The 26,288-nt window shown below is 39.5% G+C and overlaps 1 protein-coding gene across 4 annotated transcripts in view; it reads left to right on the top strand.

Moving 5' to 3' along the window:
* Positions 1–26,288, top strand: part of IARS1 (isoleucyl-tRNA synthetase 1) — a 198,308-nt gene that overhangs the window by 87,444 nt on the left and 84,576 nt on the right. For all 4 annotated transcript variants that reach the window (XM_073352336.1, XM_073352335.1, XM_073352337.1 and 1 more), the window contains 3 exons: positions 18,619–18,745; positions 23,940–24,013; positions 24,782–24,976. In XM_073352336.1, the coding sequence (XP_073208437.1) occupies positions 18,619–18,745; positions 23,940–24,013; positions 24,782–24,976 (396 nt within the window). The remainder of the gene's footprint in view (positions 1–18,618; positions 18,746–23,939; positions 24,014–24,781; positions 24,977–26,288) is intronic.

Here is a 26,288-nt window from a genome sequence, read left to right as displayed (position 1 = left end):
CATCACCATCGTGGGTGGGGTGGGAGTAGGGATGGAGTACTGCCCGTTGCTGGAAGTAACCAGCAGCCAGAGTGCTCCCTATGATAGAGCCATATCCTTCTACCCCCAGTGGTGTGACAGCGGTCCTCTGTAGCGGGATAGCTTCCTCAGCCTTGGAAGTCTCCATATGAATACTGGCAATGAATTCCGCGTGGGCACGGATGCTCCTCAGCCTAGCCACCTCTTCCTGTAGCTCTCCAACCTGCTTCCTGAAAGATTCCACCAGCAGGCACCTTTCACACTGGATGGTCCCCCCCGCAGCCCGGCTTTCTGTGAGTGGGAAATGCAGGCCACAGTCTCTGCAAGTCCACACCAGGATTTGGGTAGAGGCATCCATGGTTAGGTTGTTTGGATACAGGCAGAGGTGGAAGAGACAGGAGCAGTTTTGGCACTGGTGATGTGGCCCTTCCTAACCATAGCGATTATATTATGACTCCCTCCCACAAACTCCCTCCTAACTCCCCTGTTTGTGGTCCCCTTGGTTGCTTAGTCTCTGGCTTTTAAGGCCTTCTCTCTTAGGTCAGCCCTACCCCCTCGTTGATCACAAGGCTGATTGAGGCTGATCAAAGATGATCAAGGATAATCCAGGGAACAAAGGCTCAAACAGTCCGCAGACACACAATCCCAACTGACCCAGTATCTGAAATAACTAAAATAGCCTGAAAGAGAGAGGAAAAAAATGAATGCCTTATGTGAAAAAAAAATTAAATATCTGTGTACCATAAGTAACTAAGGCTTTACTGAAGAGGCAAAAGGAGTGAATTATTGGAGATGGCAGCCATTTTGAGATGCTAAGGCTTTGTGACTCAGCTGTGTGCTGACAGCACTCAGGTCTGTCATTCTGCACACTGACACAGCATTTATTGTTCCAAAGATTGTCCTAGTGCCTTCCTTCCTTCCTTCCTTCTCCCACCCCAATATGAGTCCATGATAAGAAGCTTGACAGGAAAAGGGAAAAGAGGATGAAAATGTACCCTCACAAATGAGGGGAAGGGGGGGAAGAGGAGCAGAATAGAGAACCTTTTGGTTCTACAGTGCTACTTCACTGGTTGTCCAATGTTTAAATACCCTGATGATAAGACAGCTCAGAAAGTGAAGGCTTTAGTGCAGTATACTCTGGGACTCTCAAACTGTAGTCCAGTTTGAGGAGTGACTTGAATTAATTTCTGCCATCCCTGTGCTCCTTTTTAGCAGGTGGATAGCAATTAAGATCTCCCTAAATAGCTCTTATGAAACTTGGCTTGCATGGAAGATTTTTTTTAAAGTGATATGCCTGCTGTGAATATTAATTGACATGAGAGAAATTAAGTAGCTTCTTGTTGTAGATTATCCAGAAAGCTTCAGAGGTGGCTCATTAAGTGTCCAGTAAGCAAATGAACAGCTTGGATTTATAAGGCGGTTTTATACTTAATATTGCTTTCAGTTTTCAGTAGCAGAGCATACTGCTGTTCTGCTTTTGGGGAAAGTAATGGAAGGAGGAGGTAAAAGTGTTTTGCCCTCTGTTTGAATTAGCTTTTACAAGAAGTTTTTACTGTTTTGATGACTGAGAATGAGTATACATGTTGATTTGCCTGATGTCAATTTGAAAACTACAGTTATTTATTCATTAATAAGGAAAAGGAGTGTTTCAATAGTAAAAACAATATCTGTTTAATGGACTTTTAATCTTAGTATGGAGAGGGCATTTAGGGGTAGAACTTGAAGGTATATCCACCAAGGGCGACATTCATCCTGATCCAGGGGATCTCCACTTGAATTCTACTTAATCATCATGTTGAGGATTTAAGTGATGTCTACAGCCTTATGTACATCATTTGCACTGGAGATAAACTTGACCCCAAATGTAGACAGCTGTCGTCGAAAAGATAGGCTTATGCTAATAGTATAAGATACTGATGAAAAGTATGACAGTAATTTAAAAAAAAATTTATGCTTCCCCATCTAGTGACTTTGTTAATGGACAATATTCGTAACTCTTAATAATTACAAGAAAGTAGTTTGTCTTGGGAAAAATTGCCTGTTCAGACGACACACGTGCCGTAAGTTAACTGAACGCCTTATTTTTTTTTTTTAAAGGCATCCTGTAAAAGCAATGATGTTTTACGGGTTGGCATAATCTCTTCTTTGTGGCTTCACTGACACAGGGAAGCTTGTATTTTTATAAATGTCTTGTAAAATTATGCTGATTTCTCTAGCATGTGATTGCATAAAAAAATTATTTAAAAGCATCCAGGATATAGTATTTAACAAAAAATCCGTATGTAGCAAAAACTACATGAGTTTTAGACTCTCTCAAAAAAGGCTGCTCACGGAAAACTTTTCCCTTCTGTGTACCATAAGTCTCACTTACGTGAACCACAGCCTTGGGGCTTGATTTCAGAGTTGCTGTGGTAATTTCCCGCTGACTTCAGTTGTAGGTACTCAGGATGTCTCAAAACCAGGTGCTTTGTGTTGGAGTGATTTGGCCATTTTGATACGGTCTTGGGAGTAGGACCTAACTTTTTAAATTCTGATTTGGGTTCTTTGGGCTTCAGCATCTCCTAAAAATAGGAAAACTGGAAATGGTTGCCTTTTGGGCTGTATTAACCTTTGCAAAATGAGTTTTATGGCTGTCTTGCTTTTATAATTAAAACAAATGACTGTTAAGAATATTGTCCCTTAAGAATATTCTCTCTCTTCTTATAGATGTTGCTTTTGACAAAGCAGATTAAATTTTAAACATAGTTTGACAAACTTTATAACCTAATTGAATTCCTAATTAGTTTTTTAATGAATTAACTTACCACTAATACATTTTTGAACAGGCATGGCTTTAAAGCTAGCAACTGTCTTCATTTTTAAAAATGAGCTAGTAATATCTTAAAAGAATGCACGAGCAAATGGAACAGTAATACTTCAAAGTTAAGTAGGAGCTCAGAGCTTTACAAAAAAGCTTTTCTATCTTCTATGACTGAAGTTGGTTGTCTACCCATTTTATAGCCAGGGAGGTGGAAGTACAGACATTGTGTGACTTGCCAAATGTCTTGAAGCAAGTGTGGTAAAACTGGTAAACAAAACTCAAGAGCCCTGATCCCCAGTGCCAATAAGCCAAGGTCCCTTACCTAAGGCTCTGCTGCATGAACATTTCCCCTATGTTTCCTATACAAGGTTAGAATTGCTGGAATTACACTTCATTTTGTAACCTTGGACAAATCACTTCATCTTGTTGCTTCAGTTTCCCCATCTATAAAAGAGGGATAATACTTCCCTACCTTACACTGGAGTTGGAAGTCTGTGTAATTTATATTTGAGTTGATGAGGACTGTAGAAAAATGTGGAAATAAAAAGAAGAGATATGTAGAGTCAGCTGTTGCATGTAAATTTCAGTTTTAAAAAGGTCTCCCTTTTCTCACCCTCTCTCACCTACTTGTACTACTGCAATTAAGTTTGGCCAAAGGGTACGCATGTGACTAGTTATCAAAAACTCTACCTCCAGGCAGGACCCACCAACTTCCAGATCAGGCATTCTTTGTATCTAAAGTAAAAGCCCCATCACGGGGGCAATGAAGAATGATGAAAGGGGAGAAAGACAGATGCAAAAGACAATAAATGACTTCATTTTATTTTTAAAACCATCCTAGCCTGTTACATTTCCCACCTTCAGGAGGCTTGATTGCACAAAGCATTACATCGGGGTCGGCAACCTTCGGCACACGGCCCATCAGGGTAATCCACTGGTGGGCTGCAAGACATTTTGTTTATGTTGACAGTCTGCAGGCATGGCCCCCCCATAGCTCCCAGTGGCCGCAGTTTGCCATTCCTGGCCAATGGGAGAGGCGGCCAGCACGTCCTTGCAGCCCCCTGCAGGTCCCATTGACTGGGAATGGCGAACTGCGGCCCTTGGGAGCTGCGAGGGGCCATGCGTGCGGATGGTCAACGTAAACAAAATATCTCGCAGCCCGCCAGCAGATCATCCTGATGAGCCATATGCTGAAGGTTGCCGACCCCTGCATTAGTTAATGGGAAACTCTGAGAGAAGACTCATCAGCCAGTTCTTACCTTTTCTCCATCTTGTTCCCAACTAGAAGCAAGGTCCCAAGGTCATATTTTTTTCTCTTTAAAAACAATCCTATCAGCTATTAAATCTAGTGCAAAAATCTATATTGATAATTTTGCAGCATTAAAAGCAGAAAGTCAGAAAATGTTAAGATTCTAATAATAATTACTTTTCATGCTTATAATGCATACCTGATATTTTTTATAATTAGTGATTAAGTTGTGTATATAAACCAGATCACTAGCTGGTACAAATGTAGTATGGGCTCACTTGCACGAGCTGAGGATCTGGCCTCCTGAATGTGATGGTATGTTACTATAGCTAAATAATGATTTTGCACTTTTTTACTTGTGAATTTTGCAAATTCGTTTGTTGCAAATTTTAACTTTCGGTGTCAATTTGATGTTTAATACTTGAAAAGATAGCAGTTTGTTTTTATGGATGAGAAAGCTAACCCTGGGGATTTAACTTGTTTTAGCCCATTGATTTAACTTGAAGGATTTTACTACACCTTTTTCGACTTCCAGCAATAAAATTAATTCTGTAAGTCCCTTTTTTTGCTGTCTATCAGTGAAGCTTTAGTTAAGAATAACAAATGGATATTTTTTTCCCCATGTAAGCTGTTTAATTTTAAATGTGAAAGTTATATTTCTTTTATTTGGCATAAGTAGGGACTTTTTTTAACCAAACACCTGTAACTTCCTACTTTTTAAAATATGATAATAGAATTGTCATTTTTTGTCTGTGATCCAATATATTTAGTTTCCTTCAAGGCATCCACAGTTGCCTAAGCATATAGCAAAGTCCAACACTAGATGGTAGCATTTACTGGGGAGAACGCAAACTTCATTCTGTCGTCTAGACTGGGATGCAAAAGAAAACAACTGCCAAAGTAACTCAATGTTTGTGTTTATTTTAGGACAATGTAAGCGAGAGGGCATTATCACTGGTAAAAATCAGATTTAGTGTAGATTAGAGTAATTTAAGGTCTTTTCTAGCAGTCCTGACACCTGGATTCTGATACAATAAATGTGCTATTCCTGCTCAAGGACTCTAGAGCAGAGACTACCAATTGTGACAATCTGTGGCGAATGTTCTTCCTCCCCAATGAAGTGGCCACAAAAAAACACCGTCACTTGCCAGTTAAGGGATTAGTTGAAATAAGGACTCCAGATTTGGAAGACTAATTGACTCACCTACTTTTAACAACAAGTCGCTAGAGAATTTACTAAATTATCAGTAAATACATTATGTTGAATGTCTGTCCTTTTATATGTCTGTAAAAATATTAATGTATATGTGTTGAATCAGGCTAATTTGTACTCCAGTGTAATGTACTTTTGCATGCAAAGGTCAAAACATTTTAAAGAAAATGGTGTGGAAAGAATAGCAGTAGAAGGAGGGCTTTATTTCAGTAAGTGAAAGGTTGCACTTGAAAATGCAAATTTTTCAGCATCATTGGCCAGATTAGGATATTAAGAGTAAGTAGCATAGTGTCTGCGTCGTGTAAAGTAAAAATCGTTGAGAGCTTGTGTGAAGGATCCTTCCCCACTCTGAACTCTAGGGTACAGATATGGGGACCTGCACGAAAACCTCCTAAGCTTACTTTTACCAGCTTAGGTTAAAACTTTCCCAAGGTACAAACTATTTTACCTTTTGCCCTTGGACTTCCGCTGCCACCACCAAACGTCTAACCAGGTTTATTTTTGGGAAAGAGCCATTTAGAAACGTCTTTCCCCCCAAAATCCTCACCAAAACCTTGCACCCCCCTTCCTGGGGAAGGTTTGATAAAAATCCTCACCAATTTGCATAGGTGACCACAGACCCAAACCCTTGGATCTTAAGAACAATAAAAGAAACATTCAGTTTCTTAGAAGAAGAATTTTAATAGAAGAAAAAGTAAAAAGAATCACCTCTGTAAAATCAGGATGGTAAATACCTTTCAGGGTAATTAGATTCAAAACATAGAGAATCCCTCTAGGCAAAACCTTAAGTTACAAAAAGACACAAAGACAGGAATATCCATTCCATTCAGCACAGCTTATTTTCTCAGCCATTTAAACAAACAGAATCTAACGCATATCTAGCTAGATTACTTACTAAGTTCTAAGACTCCATTCCTGTTCTGTCCCCAGCAAAAGCATCACACAGACAGACCCAGACCCTTTGTTTCTCCCTCCCCGCAGCTTTGAAAGTATCTTGTCTCCTCATTGGTCATTGGTCAGGTGCCAGCGAGGTTATCCTAGCTCCTTAACCCTTTACAGGCAAAAGGGTTTTTCCTCTGGCCAGGACGGATTTTAAAGGTGTTTACCCTTCCCCTTATATTTATGACAGCTTGCTTGTATGTGTACTTTGTATAAAAAGAGTGGGTTCTCAACCTTTTTCTTTCTGAGGCCCCCCCAATGTGTTATAAAAACTCCATGGCTCACCTGTTGCACCACATTTGGTTTTCGGCATATAAAAGCCAGGGCCGGCATTGTGGGGTAGAAAGCAGGGCAATTGCCTGGGGCCCCACACCACAGAGGGCCCCACAAAGCTAAGTTGCTCAGGCTTCAACTTCAGCCCCAGGTGGCAGAGCTCAGAGCTCCAGGCTTTAGGTCTGCACAGTGGGGCTTTGGCTTCCTGCCCTGGGCTCCAGTGAGTCTAACACTGGCCCTGCTTAGTGGAGCCCCTGAAACCTGCTCGTGGCCCCCACAGGGGGCCCCAGACCCCTTTTTGAGAACAGCTGCTCTAAAATGTTTGTTGCTATGAGAAACAGGGTAGGATAGCAAAGGAAAATATTACCATACAAAAAAGACTGAAAATACTAATAATTTCAAAAATTAGTAGGGCACATATGGAAAGAATACAGTTTCCTTTTACTGAGGAGACCCTAACTCTTTGTGTAGGGTAGATGGCATGTGGACTATTGTAATAAACTTCCATGAGTTGGAAGGGAGAGATTCTTTTCTTGAAAATTCTGCATGTCTTTGCAAACTGTTGATTTTTTTTCATCTCTATTAATCCCCTCGTTACATGTTAAATTAGGTCTATGACATAGTATTGGAGCTAATTAAAGTGTCAGAATGGCATGAGAATTCACTTTACTTTTCTCCTTGAATTAAAACAATTAAAAATTAATTTGAGGCACATTGAGAGTTGCTTATTGTAGGATAAATTAACACAAAGGAGATTTTAGATTCTAGGGTTTTTGAGGTCTAGATGCCTGTTTAAAAAGGCAGTAATTGTAAATGTTATACTAAGTTGAGACTACTTTTTCAACCAAAATGTGTTTAGATTTTCAGGAAACCTTGGTGTTTGAAATTGAGGGACTAGTGCTATTTATTAGATTCTACTTCCCCCTCCATTAATACAGCTTACTTGTGATGTGCAGCAACCACACTGGTTTCTGGTTTTAGGATTTGCTTGGAGAGAGAATTCCCATTATGCCAAAGGGCAGATTAGTTTTGGGCCCCAGATAAGATTAAACAAATTAACATTTGAGACCTAAAATAGGATTTGAGCTTGTAGAAGAGGAAGAAAACTAGTGCAGTAGCTTACTCCTCCATCATACTATCTTTCTTATTCTAGTCAAGGAAATTCCCTTTTTTCCCTGTAACTCTTAAAATAGTGTATGGTTAAATGTTTGGCTTTTGCACTAAATTTCAGGATGTTAAAAATGTGTGTCTTAAAATAGCTCATAGCCCAAGAAGCTTCTTTTAATCATTAGAAATTTATCAAGTGAAACTTGACTAACTATAGCTAAGTTACTGTGGCTTTCAGAAGAATGTAGTGAATAAAAATAGTTGATGGATGAAAAAGAATGAGTATATATTAAATATTTAATGTACTTAAAGCTATATAATCAGACACATAATTTCAGCGAACAGTTAAAGTTGTTTTGGTGGTAAAGTAAGTGACATTTCTGCTATAGCAGTATTTGACAGTACTATTTACTTGAATATTTACACTGTTGTCTTCAGCAAGACATGGAAATAATAGTGATGAGACAGTAGTCCTATATCTTGTGCTGGGAGGAAGAAATGGAGAAAGGTGTGGCAACTCATTTAGTGCTATAGTGCACGTATGAGCTCTGGAGTAGAATGAGTTTAAATCAATATTTAGAATTATAGTATGAGCACTGTGGAAACACTTCAAAGTAGGCTTGTGAAAAAAGAACAGCTGTCTTAGTCTTTCCTGTCAATCATTTTTATTTAATCATTATGTACTCCTTTATATTTTTTACCCCTGCCCATCAATTTTGAAAATAAAAAACATGTTCTATTAGAAAGTACCAGAACTAATTCTAACCAGTATTAGTTTCCAGAATGTTTCTGAATGGAGGTGGAAATTCTGAGCAGATTAACAACAATGAGTTAATTATTTCTATGTTAATATATAATTCAGGGCTGGAGCCACTCTCTGCTCTTCTTCTCATCCTACACCTAAGGTCACACAGGCGTAGACACCTCAGATCTTAGACACACTGCAGTATTTACACTTGGAGGACAGGGAAAACAATTTTCCTGTAGAACTTTGGCTGACAAAGATCCTGTTTGAAGGACTTTATATCCCATTGGATCTCATAGCTTGCTTTTTGCCAGCGTAAATTTTGGCATTAGATTCTTAACTTGGGAAGAGGATGGGTCAGACAAAGAAAAATGATTGATAGTTCACAATGGAAGATTGAGGGATAGTAAATCTGGTTTCCATAGAACCTTTTTGCAAAAGCTTGAATTAAAATTTCACTGAAGAAAAGCCCACTTATGTCATTTATAAGGGTTTACATCACTCTGGCAATGTTGGGGCCTTAAAACTTTTACAGGTTTTTATGCTCCTGGGGGAATTGACTGAGAATGGGAACAGTTAACTAACAACAGAATAATTAACAATGTTACTATGCAGACAAGTTGCTACATTTTTGCCTTAGAGAATGAGATCAGTTAACCATCAACAGACACAATAACAAAATGTGGTGGGTTTTTTTGTTTTTTTTTACAAAAGCTATTTTCTTTAACTTAAAAACAAACAAGTTTCAGTAACATGATACTAATATTGAATTAAGTGTTTTTTTCAATACTCAAGAAGTTCAATTTTACTAGGCAGGCAGGCTGCTACATTTCTGCTTCGGGGAAAGAGCCTTCTTCCTGCATAACGAAAAGACCTACGCTCCTCCATGCCCCTCAAGCCGCAGTATCAAGAGAGAGGGACAGTGTCTCTCACGCTTGTTGGCTATCTCCTCCCCCTGATAGTGATCAACATCTTGCCTGCAGGCATGCATGCCCAGTGCCCCCCCTGCAGTGATTTGCATCTCTGAAGCTGCTCCAGACAGCTGGGACAGACATGCTGCTGGGGAAGAGACGTGTGTCCCCCTGCAGGTTTCTCTTGCGTTTTTCTGCGCAGGAGGCACAGAAATATGTGGGCCCGCATGAGCGCAGAATTCTGTCAGGACTAGCAGTAGAAGGAGTTGGGGTTTTGGGGGGGATTGAAGAGCAGAGATGAGGTCTCCAGGAAGGGAGTGGGTATCTTGGACAGATAGTCTTGATCTTTCTTCAGGAACTACAGGAAGAACATTAAGAAAAGGAGGACTTGTGGCACCTTAGAGACTAACCAATTTATTAGAGCATAAGCTTTCGTGAGCTACAGTTCACTTCATCGGATGCATATCGTGGAAACTGCAGCAGACTTTATATATACACAGAGAATATGAACCAATACCTCCTCCCACCGAAGAGCATGATGTGTGGCCAACAGGTTGGGAAGCAAGCTTTGGAAAATTAACTCAAGGATTGTTGCTGTTCCCTGCAACACAATAAGCAAATATTTGTATAGATATTATTTGGAATAGTTAGTGTTCAGTTCATGCATTCTTGTAAAAGTTCTAAATAGAAGGTGCTCTTGATATTTCCTGATGTGCAGAAAAGTCACATATGTCAGACTGGAAAATCAGTAGCTATTTCTGTTGAAACAAAATAAAGGGACAGAGTACCATGTGGCAGAACAATTAGCTGATTGGTAAGACTGTTAGGCTTTGGCATTTGACCAGTCCAAAAATAATTAGTCGATTGATCAGTCACATATTGTCCTTGTTAAAAATGGTTAAACATTTTAAAGCACTAAATTTATTAGAACAGTAACAAAAAATGGGGGTTCACTTGATGGAATAACAGGCAGCAGGTTTAATGCAAACAAGGAAATACTTTTTCACACAATGTACAATTAACTTGTGGACACTCATGGCCATGGAATGTTGTGGTGGCCAAAAGTATGACTGGGTTCAAAAAAGGACTAGTTAAGTTCATGGAGCCTAGGTCCATCAATGGCTATTAACCAAGACAGTCAGGTCTGTAACCCCATGCTCAGGGTACCCCTAAACCTCTGCCAGAATCCAGGAAGGGCAGACATGGGTTGGTCTCTCCAGAATTGCCCTATTCTGTACATTCCCCCTGAAGCTCTGGTACTGGCCATTGTAAGAGACAGGATACTGGGCTAGATGGACCATTGATCCGACCCAGTATAGCAGTTCTTATGTTCTGATTATACCAATTGATGACCCTCATGTTATAAATCCAACAGAGCAGCATACCGTTGCTGTTAGTGAGCCCCATCTGTAGAAGATGACATGATCTCTAGTGTTGCACTAAAAGCTAGCATCAGGCTCAGACAATTTCTCAAGAAAAAGGAAGCATGGCTTTATAGCTCAAGGGGAGAGAGAATTCAAATGTTTAAACTTTCCCAGTTATTGTACACATTAAGGGAAATAAATTACTTTTTTTACACATTTTGAGGAGGCAAAGAGAAAACTTTTAAGCATTTTAATGTCACTAGGGGATTGTCCCAGCCTCTGGCTATGTTAAATAGGACTAATAATTTAAGGTAATCACAGTGTCTAAGAACTTCTTAAAAAAAGGAAATTAGTTTCTGTAAGAGCTGTGTAAAGAGAAGTTTTCCACACTGGTAGAATGATGGTCACATGCTAATGTTTGTAATACAGTTTCCACTTGTGATTGGAGATATGGTCTCTGAAGGTCAGTATGAAGAGTGTTACAGTAATAAGTTTCAACTCTAAAAGAATCCGTGAAGCCTGAATATTCTTAATTTCGGTGCAAGAAAGCTTAACCGTTGGATTTCTTTAAGCTATTTCAGCCATAATTACTTGACATTGGTAGTTACAGAGCTTATATTCTTAGCACAAACAAAAAAGGATAGTGTAGTGGAAGATAACTTTTGAAGGTAAAAAGGTCAGAAAACAGGGATAGCTCAGCGGTTTGAGCATTGGCCTGCTAAAACCCAGGGTTGTGAGTTCAATCCTTGAAGGGGCCATTTAGGGATGTGGAGCAAAAATTGGGGATTGGTCCTGCTTTGAGCAGGGGATTGGACTAGATGACCTCCTGAGGTCCCTTCCAACCCTGATATTCTATGATTAGCAAAAAGTTACATCATTTAGTTATCTGTCTCAAGTATTTTTGTTGTCTGATGCTTCCTTAGTTGGCTGAAGAAGCTTTCAGGCCTAGTAGTAATCGCATCCATTAAGATTTCGAATGCACCTGTATAAGCATAAATGAAACTGTTTAAAGAGCCAGTACCTTCAGCAGGCTGCAGGAGAGGTTTTAAGTGCTGGTGGTGTAAGATCTGGCTTGTGGACCAGACTGCCTATACGCCAAGAAATCCTGGATGAATTTTGGGGTGGGAAGGGAAAGTGACTGGAAGAGGCAAGCAATAAATGACTTAGCCTGTTTTTCCGCTCAGTATGTCGAAGGTGAAGAGAAAACCACTAGGTCTTTTTCTCAGGTAATGATCAAAGAGATTCAGCATCATATATATTTAAGGCCAGATTGGACTCTTGTGATCTTGGAGTTTGACCTCCTACGTAACATACGAAATAGAACCTCACCCAGTAATTTCTGTATCAAGTCCGTTACTTCTGTTAGAACTATAGAATGTCTTTTAGAAAAACATCCAGTCTTGATGCTGATACTTCAAGTGATGTAGAATCCATCACATCACCAGAACAATTGTGCCAATTGTTAATTCCCTTCACTGTTTAAATAACATAATTTTTTTTAGTCTAGGTTTGGATCTCTATATTTTTGATCTGTTAGGGAAAAAGGGTTTCCCTCCCATCTAGGGTTTGGAGGGTAACCTTCCCTGGACTTCTGTATTAGCCAAAGAAACAGAGTCAGGGCTCTTAGATAAAATGAGGCACTTTAATGCTATCAAGTACGACAGCTGAAGGGCTCACCAATTCCTACACAGAGGAATATGGCAAAGCCCAGAACAAAGAACAAGGTAGAGCTTTTATAGCTTGGTTCAACATACTTTGTGATATCTCTTCCAGTTCAAACCGGTCAACCCCTGTTGGTCTGAGTCCTGAGGTATGAACATGGAGGCCCATCTGTATAAGGAATTCTTTCCCCAAACGGGGAGTACAGGTTACACATAGTTCAAATTCTTTCTACCCATAAACATAGGGAAAGGACAGATAAGCATAGACAGAAGCCTAGCTTTACATGATTATGGGGTTGTTTTCTGGTTCTTTTCTTTATCAGATCATATTATGCCTTTTTCTGCTAGATCAAAGAGCAGTCTGTTATCTGAAACCTCTTTCCAGTGTAGGTACTTGGAGAGGATGATGGTTACTTTTTAACTTTCTGTCGGATAAACTAAATAAAATTTCTTAGAGTCTCTCTCTATAATGCATGTTTTCCAGATCTGGTATTGTTTTTGAAGCTCTTTTCTGAACCCATCCACTTTTTCAATGTCCTGCTTGAAGTGTGGACACAGAACTGGATACAGTAGTCCAGTAATGCTTTCACCAATATCACAGAGAGAGGAAATATCACCTCCCTATTCCTTCTTATGGATATTCCTTTTCTTATACATTCAAGGAGTGCATTAGTCCTCTTAGCTACAGCATTGCCTTGGGACCTCATGTTCAATTAGTTGTCTACAGTGACCTCTTAGTTCTTTCAGTGTGACCACATCTGAGGAGAAATTCGCCCTTCTTTTGTGATCTATGTCCTTTGTTTTTAGACCTTGCATTTGATTGTGTTAAAATGCTGGTTGTTCAAATGAGCCCACCTTACCAAGAAATCAAAGGGTGATTTGTATCCATCACTCTTTACCACCCCACCAATTTCTTTGTTATTGTCCACTAATTATCTTGGTTCTTTTTGTTTTTTTTTTGGTTAGTGAAAAACATACTGAATAGTATTGTCAATAACTGACCCTTGTGAGACCCCACTAGAAACACCTACACTGGATGACCATTACCTATTTACAATTACTCTGAGATCTCTGTCAGGTGTTTTTAATGTATTTAATATGGGCTCCATTGGAGGATTTTTTGGGGGACAGGGGAGGTGGGATAATTCAGATTTTATGGGAGTGTCAGGGCTAAGTCAGATACCTAACACAAATGTATTATTTCAACAGTTACCTTTATTAACCAGACGATTGATCTCATCAAAAAACGCCATCAAGTTTGTGTGTTTGACAAGACCTATCTTCCATAAAACCATGTTGATTGGCATGAATTATGCTACTGTCCTTTAATTCTTTATGGCTTGCCCATTAAGTTCTCGCACCTGTGGTTCTTCAGTTTGGGAATCTGTGATCAGTGGCAGCCTTCTTAAAACAAGAATTGTTGTGTTAATAGTGGGAACAAAGTATTAGAGACTCTCAGCAGGTCCCTATGTCTGTCTGGTTCCCCTGAACAGCTACTGCCCTTTTCTCTTTAAACCCTGCTATAGTTCTTTTGTTCTGGTCAAAACCAGTTCAGCAGGCTTAGTAGGAGGTCTAGCCAGAATCCTTAGGGCCAGTAGTTCTGGCTCTGTATGTTAACAGCTGAGGTGTGGCTTAGCTTGAGTTCTGTTCCTTCTTACCTGTTTTTCAAGACAGACCCTTGCTGAGAGAAACCAATATAATCATATAGAAAATACCCCAGTAACAAGGTCAATATACAGTACCATAAGTTATCACAAGATGGCTCCCAATCAGTCAACCTGATACACATTTAAAGAATTCCTTCTTTTTGTCCTTAACCCTGCTGGCCATAGTTTTTTTTAATTGATACCTTGAGCTTCCCTTATCAATTGTCAGAATTTACTAACTGTTGATTTATAGTAGTTACGATCTGTTTCTTCATTTTTCCATTTGTTAATTAATAAATTTTTTTATTGCTGCTTTCACCTCACCATTTAACCGAGATGGCTTCTTAACCAGTGAAGCCTTCTTTAGTGTTTGTGGAATTATTTTTTTGGAATCTAACAAAGCATATTTAGACAGACACACCCTCAGATATTATGGTGATGAGTATTATAGAAAATCCTAACATGGTTGCTTGAAGGATGCCTCTGGAAGAGTTTCTGCTTGAATCACTGGCTGGATAGGCAGGTGAGAATTAGGAAATTCACACTACTGCTGGATTGCATACATCTGCATTACATCTGGCTATCAGATATTGGACTATATTTGTTTCACCAAACTGATCAATGTTCATACTCTTTGGCAAATTACTCGTTTTGAATTGAGTCGAATTTCATTAAATATTTGAGACTCATAAGTATTGAACTTGAATTTCATTAGTTTTATTTTAATGTTTTGCTTTTCTTGAATTAGTAGACTTCAGAGTTACCATTTTTCCATACTATTTTGCAGACTTGCCTGCAAGTACTTTTGAGTCACGGCTACTTCAAATCTTAGAAAAAAACAATCAATAAAATATTCCTGTGGATAAGTCAGGATCTCTTTACCCTCTTTCAGTTTTTAATAGTTGGGTGCGGTTTGGGGAGTGGAGTTAGGGGAATATCAACATCGGTGCTATGAGGGATGTAGGTAAAGTCAGTGAAGAAAAAATATTTCAAAAGCACTTAAGTCCCATTGACTCTTCACAATTTAAGACTTAAACTCTATGGTCACATGGGTGCTTTTGACATTTTAAATCTTTGAATGTCTTTTTGAAAGTCAAAAATAATTCTGGATATTTTTCCCTTAAATTTTGTATACTCTTACTTGTGTATCTGTGACATTTGGCTTAAACAAATATATTACCAGCTCAGTAATGTTTATAAGCCTATGGCTGTACAGGGTCTGAAAATGTAGTAGTGCCTCGATGTTCAGTGAAACTTCAAAAAAAAAAATGCATTGACTTCATAAGGAATATGCATAATGAATTTTAAGTTCCCAGGGCTGCTTCCTACAACCCACCACTTCTTTTATGTGCTGTGACTTTTAAAATGTTTCTTTAGGCATGAAAGTAATATGCTGTTGACCTCAAAAGTTACCACTTTTTCTATTACATTGTATAGGCACTGAATTGAATTAAACAGTTACGTTTTAAAATGCTCTTCAGCTGTAACTATGTGTTTGTAAGGCTGTAAAGCCCCAAATGAGTTATGCAAGTGAATCCCATAATTCTCAAAAAAGTTCTCTCTAGGCCTGAAATGTTGTCTTTATATTGAGCTTTAGCATGCAACTCTTTTTTTTATTTTTTATTGGTGCTTCTATCAGTAAAAAATAATTCTTTAAAAAAAAGTTTTTTTAACTAAAGAACTGGAAAATGCACAAGTTCTTCTTTGAGTGATAGCATATGCCCATTTCCAGTGTAGGTGCACACACACATACATCAGAATGGATGTATGCAACACAGCTCAAAGAACCTGTACAAGAAGGTAACTATCTGAGGTTTGGGTTTGTTTTTTTTAACAAATACAGCAGGCTGTGGCCTGTGACTATGTAGAGAATGTGAATAATCAATTGTTAACCAAACTATCAGATTAATTAGTCTTGACATAGTATAATCCTCAACATTGTCTTTGATCTCCAAGATATTTCATACGCTCAGGTCTCGTAGTTAAACATCTCTTAAAGCCCATTAAGCTAGAAATGAAGTCTTCAGAGAGTGCTGCCATTGACTACATTTTTTTTTTTTTTTTTTTAATTTGAGACCCATGAGCAGTTTTACTAAGAGTAAAGCAAGAGCCATCACCTTGTGGGAGAGTTAGTGGATCTGGAACTTTGTTTATTCTCAAGGTTCCATGCTCTGGAATAGTCTCTAACTCATGCAGTGTTGATAGAAGTGATATCCATGGAGCAAAGGCTGGTGATAGGTGCTAAACAGCTGCCCACAGTGGTGAGCTGGAGCTGGTTCGCACCAGTTCACTGGAACCGGCTGTTAAATTTAGAAGACCTTTTAGAACCTGTTGCCCTCACGGGACAACAGGTTCTAAAAGGGCTTCTAAATTTAACAACCAGCCAAAAGTGGCAGCTTAGGCGCTGACTCTGTGGGTGCTCCAGGGCTGGAGCACCCATGGGGAAAATTTGGTGGGTGTAGAGCACCCACCAGCAGCTCCCCGCCCCGCACCCAGCCCCAGCTCACCTCCACTCCACCTCTGCCCCTGAATGTGCTGCACTGCTCCTCTTCTCTGCGGAGCAGAGGAGAGGTAATCTGGGGCCGGGCACTGGGTGAGGAGCTGCCGGTGGGTGCTCTGCACCCACCAAATTTTCCCAGTGGGTGCTCTAGCCCCGGAGCACCCAGGGAGTCGGCACCTAAGGTGCCACTTTTGATGTGATCAGTGGGGGAGTGGCCGCTTCCCCTGCTCCCCCCCCCACAGCTACTCTCCACCGCCCCTAGGAGCCAGAGGGACCTGCCAGATGCTTCCTGGTAGCTGCCCCAGGTAAGCACTGGTGGGACTCCCCACCTCGCCCACCAGCAGGTCCCTCTGGCTCTTAGGGGCAGGGCGGGGTGGGCCTCCACTACAGTGGCCCACGAGACCCTCCTGCCTGGTTCTGGGGGCAGTCGGGGGACAGGGGAGGGGGGTGGAGGGGGCAGGGGTCCCGGGAGGGGGGGTGTCAAGAAACGCAGGGGGTTGGATGGGGCAGGAGTCCCGGGGGCAGGGGCAGGGCAAGAGTCCCAGGGGGCGGGGGTGTGCCACAACCCCCTCGTGGGGTGAGGAGGGAACCAGTTGTTAAGATTTTGGCAGCTCATCACTGGCTGCCCACAGTACCAATTTAGCCCAGTACAACTGAACCTTTAACTGTTGTCTTACAAGCCCCTTAGAAGATTTTCATCCATTAGCCCAAAATGGGGGGGGTGGCTGGAAGCCTGCAGTATCAGAATTGTTGTTGGTTTTTTTTTCAGAACTGTTTTTGTAAGATAGTGATAATGTGAATTTTTCTAATTCTTTATCTCAACTTTTAGTAGAAATTTTCTAAAGAAAGGTATTCCAGTGAAGTGTGAACATCATTGTCATAAATATAAAGGGAAGGGTAAACCCCTTTGAAATCCCTACTGGCCAGAGGAAAGCTCCTCTCACCTGTAAAGGGTTAAGAAGCTAAAGATAACCTCGCTGGCACCTGACCAAAATGACCAATGAGGAGACCAGATACTTTCAAAAGCTGGGAGGAGGGAGAGAACAAAGGGTCTGTGTGTCTGTCTATATGCTGGTTTCTGCTGGGGATAGACCAGGAATGGAGTCTTAGAACTTTTAGTAAGTAATCTAGCTAGGTATGTGTTAGATTATGATTTCTTTAAATGGCTGAGAAAAGAATTGTGCTGAATAGAATAACTATTTCTGTCTGTGTATCTTTTTTGTAACTTAAGGTTTTGCCTAGAGGGGTTCTCTATGTTTTTGAATCTAATTACCCTGTAAGATATCTACCATCCTGATTTTATAGGGGGGATTTCTTTATTTCTATTTACTTCTATTTTTTATTAAAAGTCTTCTTGTAAGAAAACTGAATGCTTTTTCATTGCCCTCAGATCCAAGGGTTTGGGTCTGTGGTCACCTATGCAAATTGGTGAGGCTTTTTATCCAACATTTCCCAGGAAAGGGGGGGTGCAAGTGTTGGGAGGATTGTTCATTGTTCTGAAGATCCAAGGGTCTGGGTCTGTAGTCACCTAGGCAAATTGGTGAGGCTTTTTACCAAACCTTGTCCAGGAAGTGGGGTGCAAGGTTTTGGGAAGTATTTGGGGGGAAAGACGCGTCCAAACAGCTCTTCCCCAGTAACCAGTATTAGTTTGGTGGTGGTAGCGGCCAATCCAAGGACAAAGGGTGGAATATTTTGTACCTTGGAGAAGTTTTGACCTAAGCTGGTAAAGATAAGCTTAGGAGAGGTTTTTCATGCAGGTCCCCACATCTGTACCCTAGAGTTCAGAGTGGGGGAGGAATCTTGACAATCATTATTACCTTTTGTATGGGTATAATATACATCCATGGGCACATTGTAGATATTTGTCTAATCTAACACAGATGTTGATTGAATTACTTTGAAAATGAACAATAAAACATAACATTCTTGCACTTGTATAGCATATTTGAGGATCTGTAGGAGTCAGAAGAAACAACACTATTATTTTTTTCTCCAAAGGTCATACAAGTAATAAATGCAATTCCTAGCAAATGGTCAACACAGTAACCTGAAACTACACCAATTATTGCAAATTTCAAAAAGTAAATCACTTTTCTTGTGATCTGGAGGTATGAATGTAATGTCTGCCTATCAGATGACTTAAAGGTTTAGTTTGCAGATAATAATTTAATTGCTGTTAACTTTCGTAACAGGGTTCCTGACTTTGTGAGAGAGAAACGTTTTGGAAACTGGCTGAAAGATGCACGCGACTGGGCTATTTCCAGGAACCGATACTGGGGAACACCTATCCCTTTGTGGGTCAGCAATGATTTTGAAGAGGTATGTAAGAAAACAAAAATCTCCAGTTATTGATAAAAGAAATCCTGCTATGTTACAAAGTTGGTTTGCTTAGTTTCCTAGAGCACAGAACTGTCTTAGTGCTTTGCAGTTTGAAGTGCTCTGCTAATAGTTCTTAAAACTGCCATGCAGGCAGAGGACAAAAAGTAGTGCTTTTTTTCTTCATCTCTCTAAGGTAAAATTTCAGGTGTATTTTTCTTGTTTGTTTTTTATCTTTTAAATTAAGCTCTACCCTGGAAGAATCTACAGCGTCAGGAGAACTAGTGAAATTATAACATCATAAGATAAAACTGAGAAGAGAAGGATTTTTTTTAGTCACTATTTTTCAGCTTTTGATTTTAATTTTTAACAGCCAGGAAAAAGTCTGTGTATAACTGGTAGTTACAAACCGCCTAAGATTTTCTCTTGCAAGTTAAGCCTACATTCGTAGAAAAGCTAACATATAAATATATGGTAATGGACTGGGTGAGTTGTAAGGTGTCTCAGCATTAGTAGCATGAAGTAAATGTACAAAACTATATACTGGGGTAATTGGCAGTGCCCAAGTTCCTGGTCTCATAAAACACGCAGATGTTCAATTTCTTTAAAGGTAAAATACTCGTACCTTAGGGATCAGCTTGGTTAGTCAATTCTGATAATGCAAGTAGGTGGAAAAAGAAAACAGGTGAAGTTGTCAGGATGCCCATATAAGCCTGAATGGTGGTGATAGCGTTCTGAAGCTTCTTTTCCTTTCTACCCCCCTTGCTAATAAGGAGGTAACACATATTATCACTCTGGACTGAAGCAGGATAACTGTGAAAATATATGTAGGTAAAAAGTAACTTTTATGCCTCATACCCTTTCCCTGTTCTTACGTTTAAAAACATTTCTACTGCCCAACAGAGCAAGATCAAATTATTTTTGCCTTGACCTACGGTTTACTTTTATAAACAAAAAGGTATGTTTTCCATAAAAATAGACACAAATATTGCTGTATTGTCCATATATGTTGGCAGTCTCTGCTGTCTTACTGTACTATAAAAACTTACATTTGAGAAGCTACCGTTTATATTAATCCGTTTTGCTTTCCTGCTTAGAGATGCTTCAGGCTTCTGTTATGATGTCTTCCTGATTTTGATATGATCTTCCTAGGGCCACTGATGAGGCAGGTCTCCTCAAATGAGGAGAGGTTTTATACAACAGGGAGGTGGTGGAGACTCTTAGGCTAAGTGAATCCTGGCCTGCATCTAACAGCTGTGTATTATCCTTCCCTTGCAGTATTATGTCCTGCATGACCCTTGGAAAAACTAGGACACATTCTCAAACTGTGATCCCTGGACTATTCATTGTGGTCCATGAAGAGCTGATTGGTTGCTTTATGCTAACAGTTTTTCCCTGCAGCAGATGCTATACTGCATTGAGATGGCTAAAAATAAAACAAACACTTTCTTATATTACTCTTCCTTGGAAGCAATCGCTATAATTCTCTGAGTGCCCACCTGTGGATTAAAATCCACTTCTATGACTGACATTTTTGTACCTAATGGGTACAGAATGGCCAAGTCAAAATGAAAATACTCTATACTGACTGGTAAGGGTTTTAGTCATATGAAAAAAATTCAGTACTGTACTATGCTAAAATATTTGAAGTTTGGTCCTGCAGCTGAAAAAGACTGGACAAAAGACTACACTATCCATGTTTGCTTCTGGTAATGCTCCTTACAATCTCTGTCCCTCTTTTACTGATGAAATCTTTACAATTCCTTTTCTAATTTGGAAGATTGAGCTTCGTGTCCATGCAGTTTAGTGCAAATAGCCTCCAGGGGTCAGACATTGGGAAGAAATGGTCGAATGCATACAGACATCTCTCATTTCTCCTGAGACTGCATGTACCCACTGGCTAGAAAGCAAGTGTTGAGGTTTGGTAATCTGGTATGGCCACTGGGCCACAGTAAAATTCAAACTGAGTTGTACCTATGTTCACTCATATTTTATATGAAAGGGGAAGTTGTTTCAAAATTAATATAAAAGATAGGTTAACATTGGAACACTCAGAACTCTTGAACTTTACCTTGGTCCAGTAGCCATACCAGATTACTGAACCTCAACAATGTGCCCTTCAAAAAGGAACACTCCATGCATGCAATTCTATTTTTTCCTGTTAAAATCAGAAAAAAAAATGTGATTTATTTTTTAATATATAGAAAGGTGACTAATTGCTAGTAAAGTAAAATATACTACAAATCAATATCTAGTCTTGTTTTGGCATATTATAAAGTAGTAGAAGCACATAGTGGAAGGTGAGCTTTGAAACGTGTGTTTTTATTACTCTGTGAAAATCATTGTTTTGAGAGTTTAAACCTATAAGTTTCTGAAGAAAGGACTAAGCAGAAAATCCCATTTCAACTAGATGTAAAATCTTCTAACACAGCACGACCAAGTTTATAAAGCAGGAAGATGATAAAATGTTCAATTAAACTGTAAACCAGTTTTCTAGAAGTTGCTGAATATTTCGTGAAGATGTGGTTCAGATGCTTTAGTGTGGCTTGGAGCACCCCACACTCAACTGAGGCATTTGACCAACTAGTTTTATTGCCAGTAGTCTTGTATAACAGCACTAACCACAGGAAATCCTTGGTTATGCTGTTTTAAGTCTGTGAGGAAATCTTTTCTATGTCCTGCACCCAGTCTGTTTTGTTTCCGTTTGTCAAGCTGCTGTTAGGCTGCCACCTCTAGATCATCTTGTCAAGCATTCTTCATATAAATCATTCCCTGTAAGTTTCTTTTAAAGCTCCTAGGTGGTTTGCTTGGTACTGATATGCAGGAATCTTCTGTTCTCTCTTCTCATAACACAAAGACAAGGGGAAATTCAATTAAAGGGGAAAATCAAAATGGGTAAGTTTCACATGTGTAATTAAACTGTGGAGCTCATGGTTTCAACAACTTCTTGTGGCAAAGACATAAGCAATATTCAGAAAGGACTGGACATTTATATGGATATCAAAAATATCCAGATTTACAATTTATAACAAACATTTCTTCTTTGAGTGCTTGCTCATGTACATTCCAATATAGGTGTGTGTGCAAAAGGGATATCACATTTCATTCTTCAGGGTTAAGCCAGTCTGTAACTATCAGATACCATGATGAGACCTAGTGTGGGGCAGACTATCCCCCATCTGCCTGTTTGAAGGGTACTTGCTCCTTTCTCTGAAGCATCTGCTACTGGCTACAGTCAGAGACAGGTTACTGGATTAGATGAACCTCAGGTCTGATCCAAACTGGGTACTCCTATGTTCCTATGATGATGTTGAATTGTAGGTATAGATTGCAAGACTGGGCAGTGTGTGTCCTGCCAGTCTGATTCCTAAATGCTGGAAAACTGACCCACCATTAAATATAATTACCAGTCTGGGTTCTGCACCTTTGTCTATTCTGTGAATCTGTTCTAGCTGCAGCAATTCCATGGAAGGTTCTCCTGGAGGTTTGGTTGTGCAGATGTAAGTTTTCTGCTGGATGCAGGATGTTTTAAGGACACACATTTTTCTTCCTTGATAGATTACTCTGATTTTTGCTTTAAATAAGATACGTCTCTCAACTTTTTCCAGGACCCAAAAATCCCAATTGAGCCAGATGCTAAATTATGCCCTCACGGTAGTCCTAGTAATTTAATATAGTCAAACTCTTTCATGAACATGGATTGACAGGTCCTGGGATGGAAACAATGGTTGGTAACTAAGAGCCATTTTAAGATGGATGAGACTGTGTACTAAAGGAGGCTTGAAAGCCTATGAAAATCCCCCTGCCTTGACAGTCAGAAGTCCTTTTGCGGGGGTGGGAGAGAGATTGCCTCTTACCTGGGTCAACTCTAAGCTGGTCAAGACACTTTTTGTGTTGCTTCCTTTTTATCTGCCTACACCTTGAACAAATATGATGTGGATTGTCCATTTTCTGCTGAAGCAAACATTGGTAGAAGGATTGAGGCAGCTCCAGTCCATGGATAGGTATTTTTAAAAGCCCCTTTGCTGCTTTTTTATATGGAGTCAAAATGCTACTTGTGCATTAAAATACCAGTCTCTAAAAGCACTAATAAGTAGGGAGCATTTTATCTCAAACACATTGTTTAAAAGTCTGATAAAATGCTAATTGTTGCTAATCTGAAATGCCTAAATCCCATTTTTCTTAGACTTGTGAAAGGGATGTTGTCAGCTCTCAGGCAGGGACAGAGAATGACCCTATAGCCTGGTATTTAAAGCACTCACCTAGGATGTTGGAGACCCAAGTTTGTGTTCCTGCTCCAGTGACTATTTAAGCATTAATACACAGGGGAACAGCTTCAATATGAGATACTGAGAGAGACCTGCTCCGGAATATCCCATAACCCAGTGATTAGTATATTCTCCTGCAGTGTAGGAAATATAAATTCAAATTTCTGCTCCACATCGGGCAGAGGGGGGAATTGAACTTGGGTCTCCCACAGCCCAGATGAGTGAATCACTGAGCTAAAAGGTGATCACTTATGCATTTTTAACTCTACTTTTATGTAGTAAATATCAGGGGGTTGTGGAAAGTTTGGCTTTGAAGGGGTCACCACCCCAAAAAAGTTGGGAAATTCTGATTTAGAACATGAGTGTCACTTCTGGATCTGAGCCAGTTCTCATCTAACCATTTTGCTAATGTTTCTAGTTTAAATGGTTAATGACATTATGCAGCAGTTCACATTTGTCAGTGAAGACTATTTTGACTCCTTGGAAAGCAGCATTTTCTAGTGGTCAGAGCAGGAGACTAAGCATATCTGGGTTCTGTGCCAAATTTTACCGCTGTTTAACTCTGTGATTAGGCAAATTATTAAACCTCTCTGGCCTCTTTTTCTAAATATAAAGTGAGATAATCCACTTTTAAAGTGATTCAAGATCTTTGGATGGAAGGTTCAGTTGAAGTGTCAAGTATTGTTGTGTTTTATATAAATATATATTGGGTTTTAGATTAAAATAATTTTTTCCCTTACACATAGTGAAAACAACCATAAAATGTTGCAGGATTTCTGTATAAAAGGGTAAATTTAACTTATAGTTTGTAGTTAAATACTTCAGCTCTGTATTGTACTTGAAAGTGATCCATAATACTGTGCAATTATGTAATATCTCTTAAAATATCCATTGAATTGATTCTAAAGTATTTTACTATCTTTTAACAGGTGGTTTGCATTGGGTCAGTGGCAGAGCTGGAAGAGCTGTCAGGAGTGAAAATCACTGATCTCCACAGAGAAAGGTCAGTCACTGAGAACATGTACTTCTGTTGTTAATTAGCAACTGTGAGGCACACAGAAATGTTAGTTATTATTGTCTTAAACCTGAAAAACCATTTAGGTTTTAGGAGAGTATGGAGGAAACTAGAATGGCTTTACATATACTGTATTAAGTATATATACATTTCTTTCTTGGAAATTCATAGGCAGCAGGTTTAAAACAAACATAAGGAAGTGCTTCTTCACATTAACGCACGGTCAACTGTTGTAACTTATAGCCAGGGGTTGTGATGAAGGCCAAAAGAATAACTGGGTTCAAAAAAGCTAAATTCAAAAAAGATAAATTCATGGAGCTTAGGTCCATCAATGGCTATTAGCCAAGATGTTCAGGGATGCAATCCCATGCTCTGGCTGTCCCTAAACCTTTGACTGCTGGAATCTGGGACTGGATGATGGGATGGATAAGTCGATAAATTGTCTTGTTCTGTTTATTCCCTCTGAAGCATCTGGCACTGGCTGTTGTCAGAAGACAGGATACTGGGCTAGATGGACCATAGGTTTGGCCTAGTATAGTCATTGTGATGTTCTTATGGAACTTCAATTTGAGATTGATACTAAATGTACAAAGCAATTTTAAATTGTAAAAATTTTTATATGAAATCTTGGCCTGTTGGAAATCTCAGTGAAACTGGGTTTTTTTTGTTCCCTATCGAATGAGTAAGCAGAATATGGATATTATACCAAAGTTCTTAATATTTGGATTAGCATTTGTCCATCTTTTTCTCTTACAGTATTGATCATCTAACCATCCCTTCACGCTGTGGAAAGGGAATGTTGCACCGTGTTTCTGAAGTCTTTGATTGTTGGTTTGAAAGTGGGAGCATGCCTTACGCACAAGTCCATTATCCATTTGAGAACAGAAAAGAATTTGAAGATGCCTTTCCTGCTGACTTCATTGCTGAAGGCATTGACCAAACCAGAGGATGGTAATATACTCTGTTCCAGATTTGAGAGAGAGAGTGCACTTAACATATGAACCATTCCTGAGTGATGTGCAAACTATAAGCATACAGCTTTCACTAAAATGCAGTTACGTATGTGGTGGGAGGGAAGTAGTCAGCAAATACCAGGACAATCTCTTATTCTTTCTGAAACTTGCCATTGGATAGTCTCATTGAGAAATTTGCCACAAAGTAAACTGCTTGAAATTCAGTTTATTTACCATAAAGGGAGGAAAGACTGAGTTGACTGACCTGAGACAAAAACTGTTCTGGGGATGGTAGGTATTTCATACCTGATGAGTAAGCCAGTAAACCCCATGGTCTAGATGCAACTTAACTTTTCTGTGTTAGTTTAATGGGAAAGGGCCAAAAGTGTAACTAAGTCAACCCTTGTGTGACTAGTAGGAGACACTCCTTTTCAAAACTATAAACTTCTAGACTTAAGTTTACTTCCATAACGTTGTGAACTGCTCCATTGACGGATATTTCCTTGGCTAAACAAACCTTTCCTGATGTAAACCTAAATCTTTCTCTAATCTCAGGTTTGTCCCTGGTAATTCCTTATATATAATATTTAGTTTTTGGTCTTTTTGGCCCATTTAGGAATGTCTGTTATAATCATGTGTCCTTGAAGTCTTAATTTTGAGGTTGACTATGCTTAGTTTAACAAACCTTTCTTAACTAGACTTTCCTTTCATTGTCCCAAATTAGTGTAGTTCACTGTGTTGAAGTGGTACTTGCACAGTAAACAGATCTGTTAAGTTTCTAAGGGTATGTCTACACTACCCGCCGGATCAGTGGGCAGCGATCGATCCAGCAGGGATCAATTTATAGAGTCTAGTCTAGATGCGATAAATTGTCCCCTGAGCACTCTCCTGTCAACTTCTGTACTCCACCACCATGAGAGGTGCAGGCAGAGTCAGCGGGGGAGCAGCAGCAGTCTACTCACTGTAGTGAAGACATCGCGCTGAGTAGGTCTAAATATGTCTACTTCAGCTACATTATTCAAGTAGCTGAAGTTGCGTAACTTACATCGATCCCTCCTCCCCATCCCCCTCACCCCCAGTGTAGACCAGGGCTAAGTCAGACAGGACTAAGTGAGCTAAATTCAGTATTGTTTTGTATATAACAGACTTGTTTATTCAATTCCAGTCATTTGTATTTTTGCAAATCTCTGAGATTAGAGAAAATGATTTAGGTTTAGTTTCCGAAAGGTAGTGGGTTTGAACAGGTATCATTGAGGGCATGATATGAATACAGAAAAGTTGCATAGGTATAAATGAAGACCTAATTTAAC

Source organism: Lepidochelys kempii, chromosome 7 (genome assembly GCF_965140265.1).
Source record: "Lepidochelys kempii isolate rLepKem1 chromosome 7, rLepKem1.hap2, whole genome shotgun sequence".
Lineage (NCBI taxonomy): Eukaryota > Metazoa > Chordata > Testudines > Cheloniidae > Lepidochelys > Lepidochelys kempii.
The sequence above is the reverse complement of the archived record's forward strand: the minus strand, read 5'-3'. Positions and strand labels throughout refer to the sequence as shown.